At 44.0% G+C, this 8,212-nt stretch overlaps 2 protein-coding genes across 4 annotated transcripts in view; one reads left to right on the top strand and one right to left on the bottom strand.

Annotated features, from left to right (window-relative positions):
- The first annotated feature begins 4,456 nt into the window (after positions 1 to 4,456).
- The window catches only part of ABCA5 (ATP binding cassette subfamily A member 5), a 71,535-nt gene continuing 67,779 nt past the window's right edge, over positions 4,457 to 8,212 (top strand). For 2 of the 3 annotated variants that reach the window (XM_047832573.1, XM_047832574.1), the window contains exon 1: positions 4,476 to 4,607. The gene's annotated coding sequence lies outside the window, so the exon portion shown is untranslated. Of the gene's footprint in view, positions 4,608 to 8,212 lie in introns of all 3 variants that reach the window. The other variant, XM_047832572.1, reaches the window with a different exon arrangement.
- On the bottom strand, positions 4,543 to 5,286 carry LOC125151219 (translation initiation factor IF-2-like). The gene has a single exon (XM_047831846.1). The coding sequence runs from the start codon at positions 5,284 to 5,286 to the stop codon at positions 4,543 to 4,545; it is 744 nt and encodes a 247-aa protein (XP_047687802.1).

Raw genomic sequence — 8,212 nt, 5'->3', positions numbered from 1 at the left:
TAGTAGGACTTATCTTTAGTTTGGTTAGTCTGGTTCTCAACGGCCAGCAAACCCTCTTCTAAATGTTCACAAAATATATTTAACTATGAACTCTGAATTTTACTTTTCTGTTCTAAATCTTTTAGTGTCTATCTTTAAGCCATTTTTCAAAAGCAGGTGAGCTATTGCCTTTTTCATTCTTTACAGTTTCTCTGCCCTTACCAGTAACGGGTCTTAGATTACCCGTAAACAGCTGTGGGATGGAATTTGTGCCTGGAAACACGAACTTATTTGAAAAAGATAGGTGCTTGGTTACTATTTCCTTCCCTCTCTCGAGTTTCAGTTCTTTCTCTACTTGGTTTCGCCTTTACCACCTTAAAGTCCGTGTTCCTTACTGAAGAAGGAAAGAACACACAGACCGAGTCTAATCTCCTTTTTAGCTTTTACACTGTTCTCGTAGGTCAGTTGATAATTTTGTGTTTATAAAAATCTATGCAGGCTTATTTCTCTGTCCCCTCTATCATATTCTCCATGCTGGTGAAACTCATCTTCCCACGTTTCTCTCTTGAAGGTACCTGGTAACTTCAGCCATCAGTTTTCTGTATAGCACTTTATAGTTAGGACCAGCCACATCACAGAACAATGAGGCAAGTATTACCTTCCCTTGGATGCTCTTTATTTATTTTGTTGTCTCTCAGAATAATTGTTGATTTCTTTACATTTTTTTGCTCACCTGCAAAGTTGGGGTTCTTGCTAAGCAAGAACATTAGGCACTCCATATACACTTGTGGGTTGGTGGATTTTGTTTTAAATATCAAATTTGGCTAGGTATTCGTCAAATACTAATCTCCTTGACTAATTTTCCTGTTTGGTTTTTTTTTTTATTTTTTTAATGTTTTATTTTATTTTTGAGACACGGAGAGACAGAGCATGAGCAGGGGAGGGGCAGAGAGAGAGGGAGACACAGAATCCAAAGCAGGCCTCAGGCTCTGAGCGGTCAGCACAGAGCCCGATGCAGGGCTTGAACCCACGAACCGGGAGATCATGACCTGAGCCAAAGTCGGATGCCCAACTGACTGAGCCACCCAGGCACCCCCTAATTTTCCTATTTGGAGAAACTCAAAGGAAGTACAATACCTGAAATTCTTTGTAGAGCAATAAAAACAACAGTCATAATAACAGTAGTGGTAGTAATAAAAGCCATACAAACTAAAACTACCTTTAGAAGTCATTCTCTTCTCCAACCTTCCACCCATGATTAATTCATCATTTCCCTAAGCTATGTAATAGCAACCTCAGCCACATTTGAGATGGTGTTTTGGAATTCTATTGCTAAAGAGGCAAGATTCGCTTTCTATTTTGTCACTCAACGCTGCTTCTTTATTTGTCTTGCCTTATTCTAGAAAAAGATTCTAATTTGAAACTCTTCTAAATTATACCTAACTTAAACTCTGAACTTAGAAACCACATCCCTTCTGTTGGCACTTTTTCTTTTTAGCTTGTAGAAATGGTGAATGTTTAAAAACAGGAAATTATAAAGAGTCCTTAATAGTAATAATTTACAAATAGTATATGTAATTTTCACTATACTGATCATCATGCAAAATGTTCTGATGGGACATCGGGAAAAGGGTGGCGAGCCTCATTCTCTCTCTCTAGGCTAAATACTGTCAAAATTCTGGTTCATCATTTATTTTGTTCAGCTAGGCAACTTGTTAAATCTCAGTCTCTGACTTCTATGATCTACGTATTCCCATGTGATTTATTTGTTTAGAAATCTGTTAATGAGATATGGGGATTTGAGTTGCCACTATGACAACCAAGCAATATGGCTTGTTTGCTATTTCCTAGATACAGAAGCTTGGAAAGGAACATCTCTCCTGCAGCTGCTTATTTAGTAGCTACGGAAATTTAGATTGAGATTATGTGGCTAAATTGTTTACAAGGTACACAAAAACTTATAAACAGCTGGCTAAAAGAGACAATAAAATATGTTGTGGCCAATTTGTTTCTTTGTAGCCGTCTTTTTCTCTAATGGTCTTAGTGTTCTCTCCCTATTATTCCCCAAACCATACTATCATCTTAATTTTGTGCTCCATTCTATAAGAAAAATTTAGTATCTTCTCTCTTTTGTTAGGTAGACGTTGTTGAGCAAGTGGTGAGATTTTGTGGGGATAATGACAATAATGTTTGCATACTCTCTACATGTGCTTTTTCATCAGTACTGTTATCGGTAACAGATACTGCATACAATGATGCGTAAGATCTGGAAATTCAGATGGATACAAGAAAACATTCTTTGGGGCGCCTGGGTGGGTCAGTCCGTTAAGCGTCAGACTTTGGCTCGGGACATATCTCACAGTTCCTGGGTTCAAGCCCCGTGTCAAGCTCTGTGCTGATGGTCCAGAGCCTGGAGCTTGCTTCAGATTCTGTGTCTCCCTCGCTCTCTCTGCCCCTCCCCCACTCACACTTTCTCTCAAAAATAAATAAACATTAACAAAAAAAGAAGGAAGAAAAAACTTTTTTTTTAAGGAACTTTTTTTTAACATAAAGTTTATTTATTTTGAGAGAGGGAGAGAGAGTGTGAGCGAGGGAGGGGCAGAGAGAGAAAGGGAGAGAGAGAATCCCAAGCAGGGTCCACAATGTCAGAGAAAAGCCCGATCCCAGGAACTGAACTATGAGATCATGGCCGGAGCTGAAATCAAGTGTCAGATGCTTAACCTTAACCAACTAAGCCATCCAGGCGCCCCTACAAGAAAAAACTCTTAATCCCAGACTACTTAGAATTTCATTAAAAGACAGTACATAAGTAACATGATATGAACAAGATGGAAGCATGTGTGCAGTTGAGAGGAAAGTGAGATCATTTTGTATGGGGTGAGAAGAGTTTCAGAGAACTGGGTTCTGGTCTTGAAATAACAGTAGAAACCTTAGCAGACAGAATGAATGACAGAGAACCTTGTAAGAATTACAAACTCAGGAAATAAATCCCTAGAATAATGGTAGAAAAATGAGACTTCTGAAGTTAGAGCACGTTGAGGGTATTAGTGAGAAGTACAATTGCAGAGTTGAGATGAATATACATTTCAACAACACATTTTTACCAAGTTTATCTTTGGTCTTCATTTACATACTTGTCCACAAATCCTGGGCCACTAGGAATTCATTCTTGTGAATTTGTAATTAAAATGTCTTAGATATTTCAAAGGAGAAAAAATACATGGTTGAATAGTTTTCATTACCTGCCTTCTTCAGTTTTCTTGCATAGTTTCTAGAACATTCTATATTCCCCTTGCCCCAATCCCACTGCCAGATTTTTAATCATCATAGGTTCTGCTAAAACTCTTTGAATTTCTCATTTAATCCATATTCAGTAGGATAAATAAAGCCTGATTCCTTGATTTTTTTTTTTTTTGGTAGAACTTAGCAGTGACTGTAGGAGAGATTTGGTTTAACTTTGAGAAACAGAAAAACAAAGATATGTAAAAATATGCGACGTACACAGGATCAACAGAATTTTTAAAAAGCCTTTATATAGTTAAATTCCCCAGAGTAAGGAACTGTGTAAGAAACGTGACCATACAGAAATCTGTAGAGGAAAATACGTAACGCTGGAGTTGTGAGCTTTTCTTTCCTTTACAGTAACTTTTGACTACCATTTAGGTCACTTCGGGCAGTAAAACTCAAAACATCGGTTTGTACCTTTAGCAAAAATAAGTGCGTTTTACAGTCTCCCCCACAGATGCCCACGTGTCGGGCTGTTTGGAAAATTCAGGATCTGCCACATTCCCAGACTCTCCTAAGGGCAAGAATCTAAAGGCATCCTCAGTGTCCAGATGTCTCAGGTCGGTGTCCGATAGAGGAACGAGGCAGCAGTTAGGAGAATTGAGGACACTGCAACCCAGACACTGCGGCGGGGAAGAGTGGGAGCTGCAAAGTGAATGGAAATGCAGTCCTGGGAGAGAACCACTCAAAAGCAGGGAAACACACTAGAAAGGGTTCTTAAAACTAGACGCCACCGGGGAAACTGATGGGAGGGCCGCAGGTCAAGGGCACACGCTACTAGGTGTCAGAGTTTGGACTCAAACCCGAGTCCCTGACTTCAGGCTCCTTGTTTTGCCGGTGCCTCCGGGGAGAGCCTGGGGAGTTCTCCCAGGAACGTGCAAAACCCAGGCGACCCGGCCTCGGCTGCTGAGTGATCTAGGCTCTGCGGCTGGGGGCGCGCGCCTGTACGCGCGCGAGCTCGCGCCCCACTCGCCCCGCCCACCCCCGGAGCCCCGCCCCCAGGTGCGCCGGCCTCGCGGGCGCGATGGACCCCAGCCTGCGCCGAGGCGCGCCGAGCCGAACGACGGGAACGCGCGCGCCTGCAGATCCCCATCCTCCGGGAGCCCCGCCCCCAGGGGGGGGGGGGGGGTCTTAGGCAGGAGGCGGAGCCTGGCTTCCGGCGCCGCGCGCTCCCTTCGCAGGCGCGTGGCCCGCCCTGCGGCTCTGGAGCGCACGGGAGGGCGCGCGCGCGCGCGCGGGGCCGCGCCCTCCCGCACACACTCCCGTTTGCAAGCTCCGTCACCCGCGCGGTCTCCACAGGCGGAGCGCGTCCCGGCCTGGCCGCGCTGCGGCTCGGCCCTGAGGTGAGGGGGGCCTGAGGCCCGCCGTGGGTGTTGGGGGCGGGGGGTTGGTGGATGTCGCCGCCGCCGCGGGAGTGACTGGCCGAGGGGAGGCCGGCGAGGGAGAGGGGCGGCGCGCAGGGGCCGGGGGGCGGGAGGCGGCGGCCGAGCCGGCGCGCCGAGGGGGACCGCGGGAGCTCCCCGCGGGGAGGAAGCGCGGCTTGCGGCGGGACGCGTGGGGGCCGCTGTGTCCCCGCGGGGGTGTCTCTCGCCCGGGCGGCGAGGGAGGGAAAATGCAGTGCGGGTTCGTTCCCCTTCCCCGCGCCCGGGCGCTCGGCGCCGCTCCTGACCGCGCGTGTCCCCCGGAGTTTGGGCGAGAGGAGAAGGCGCCGGGCTCAGGACGCGATCCCCGAGACTCGAGGAAGGGCTCCGGCGCCCAAATCGCCCCGCGTCCCAGAAGGCTGGTTAGGCGGGAGGCTTCGGTGCCTCGGCTTGAGTCGCTGGTGGCTGGAAGGGGGCGGGGGGGGGGGGGTGTCTGCCGTGCTCCCGAGGCTTCCCGAGCACACGTTTTTAGACAGATGAGCCTGAAAGAATGTGGACGGTCCTGTGCTTTCTGTCGGGGACGTGCTGTCGGAACAGAGGGGGAGGAAAAGATACGCGGGACTCCCCGCTGGGAGCCGGGCTCCTTGTCATCTCGTTTCATCCTGGCGGCACCCCTAGGAGGTGGGGCACAGGCGGAAAATGGGGCGCAGAGACGTTAAGTGCCTTATTAAGGTCTCGACTAGCAAAAAGGTGGACGTGAGATTTCAACCCGCGGATGCCTGACTCTAAATCCTGGGGCTTTATCCACCAGATTTTGTGCCCGCCCAAGAGAGCGATGTGATGGGTTATCTTCAGGGAAGACTCCATACAAGAAAACACTATTAGGGAGGACACTTAAGGCTCTTGGGGTATTTGGGTTAAAATCAGACTACCTAACAAGGCAAACTGTTAAGGCATCAGTATGTGCTGTTCCCGTGTTGTTTCCCTTTAGACGGGGTTGGATGTAAGGAAGTCTTACGGTCGGGGTAAAAGCACATTTATTAACATTTTACGTGATCATTGGAGTGTCTTTCGTATTCCAGATACTACGTGGGAAGAGTACCAAGATGAATACGATTTATAAACTCTGCCCTTGAGTCAATTGAGAGGATGATCATATAAAATAATTTTGTAATATTCTACGAATTCGTAATCTTTACCAGCATGTGAATTAACTGGGTTAGAATAGTTGTAAGCTCAAGCTTTTAGGAACCTGTTACGCGTAAGAGGAGGGATGGGGTAATGCGTTCTGTGGGGACCATTCCGTTGTTTTCAGCGAAAAAATAGTGTCATCAGATTTAGGCTAAATCACGTGGACGGTATTTTGTTTTATTATTACCCTCCCTTCGGTCAGTTTTAAAACATGCGAAGAGAGTATTTATGGCTTGTCCCCTGTTAAGTTAAATTTTACAGTGCTTTTATTAGTTGAGAAACCAGTGATGTAATTTGGCAGGAGTTTCTTTCACTTCATCTGCCAAATATGCTCTTAACCTCTCTTTCCAAAAAAATAAACCCTAAATACCAGATTCTGTTTGAGTTCTTACAGTTCAGATTTTTAAAGAAAACAAGAGTCCACCAGTTTAGGCCGAAATGGCCCATTGTTGAAATATTTAACGTTACCTTAGGCATAGCTGTAGGTAGAAGGAATAGGAGAGATAGTGGGGCGTTTTGGAAATTTGTTCCGATTGCCGTTCAGTTTTTTCAGTGAAGTAGGAGCCAAGGTTTTAATCTGAGGGTGTGGCTGTTGGTAGAAGTGAGTGGAGGTTTGGGGATTGGGAGAACGAAGGAGCTAGTGAAATACATGATTGCCAGGCAATTAAACAATTATTCTTAGGTATGAAAAACAAGAGGAAATGTAGGGTCCTGTGTACGGGTGCACAAGATAAAGGTGTGTAATTTTGCTTACAAGGTAGTTCACGACCCATCTCCATCACCAAGAGCAGACACCTGCGTCTTTGCCCCGGTTCACTTTGCCCATGCCCCCATGTCACAGGAATCCCTGTTTCTTACACAAGTCATACCCTTTTGGGATTCTAGCTTTTCCATTCTTTTTCTTTGCCTGAAATGTCCATTCCACTCTTTCCCCGATTGGACTTAGGACATTATAGTAAATTTTACCTATCTGCAAAGTCATTGACAGTGTCTATTTTTTTTTTTCCATTTTATTTGATGCATAAATTTCTTAGTAAATGTTAAGTGAATGTACCACTTTTCTTTTTTTTTTTTTTCCTCCTTTAATCAATAACAGGCGTCAGCACACTTTCTGTAAAGAGCCGGGTAGTGAATATTTTAGGTTTTGTGGACCATATGGTCTCTGTATCAGTGAACTCTGCCGTTGTAGTACAAAAGGGGTCATTGACAATACAGAAACGAATGACTTTGGCTGTGTTCCATAACACCTTATTTATAGACATGAAATTTGAATTTCATGTAACTTTACATGTCACAGATATTATTCTTCGATTCCCCCCCCCCTCCTTGTGTCCCCCTAACCATTTAATAATGTGAAAAACACCCTTAACTCATGGGCTGTACAAAACAGGCTGTGGGCTGGATTCAGCCCCTACCTCCTGCATTGTACTTTGCAGACCTTGGATCTGTAAGGACTCTTAGCAACCCCTGATAAAGAAATTTGCAGTAAGAAGATATTGGTTATAATATCACTCTTGGTGGTAGAGAAACAAAGAAAAATAAGGCAGTCTTTTTTGTCAAGGATCTCAGGGTCAAGTTCAAGATTAAGACTTGTAAACAAATCGTGATGATGGCACAGTGTAGTAAATGCAGTTAATTTATTGGTTATGGATGTGGAAGAAAGGAGTGATAATCAGCACTGCTTGGGTGAGGTAGGAATAATCTCTAACAGTTATCTGTTGGAGATAGGGAACATTTTCAGCAAAGAGCCTTTCCAAATATCTTTGAAGCTTGATAAAAAGGTGACTGACCACATCTCTTACCAAGATGATTCAGTTTCTTTATTTTATAGGATATAATTTGAATTCATTTCTCTCAGAAATAAAAGTAATATACTCCAAATTATTTCTCTGTAACAATTATTTGTAAGACTCCTGTGCATTTTTTATTGCTTTGAGAAAGGTAACATATGTTTCATAGCAGGTATAATCAATATTTGTTTAATAAATTAATAAATAAATATTTGACATTGAATATGGGATTATGTAACTTTTAGTCTCTATTTTAAGTTAATACTTTAGAAAAGGAAGATGGGCTTTAGTGGGCTTTGAATTTTCCTGCAAGTTACAGATTTAGGATGAATTGTTTTTATCCAGGAAAGTTCAGTACTTGATTAAACATTTTGTGATATTAGGTGTTTAAAACATATCTAATTATTATTTAAAAGCTCTACAACAAACAGTGTACTCCCCAGTTATGCTGCAGAACAATGAAAAGTAATATTAAAATGCTTCAGCAGAAGTTTGTACCCTTATTTCTATGTCTTTGTTATTGTTTTTAGCAGTTAAGAATTGGCTTTTTTGGACAGTTTTAGATACTCTACTGGTAAGGCTTTGAGCTGGAACTATATCAAGTTT

The sequence above is a fragment of the Prionailurus viverrinus genome, chromosome E1, assembly GCF_022837055.1.
Source record: "Prionailurus viverrinus isolate Anna chromosome E1, UM_Priviv_1.0, whole genome shotgun sequence".
Lineage (NCBI taxonomy): Eukaryota > Metazoa > Chordata > Mammalia > Carnivora > Felidae > Prionailurus > Prionailurus viverrinus.
This window is presented reverse-complemented; position numbering and strand designations above follow the sequence as displayed.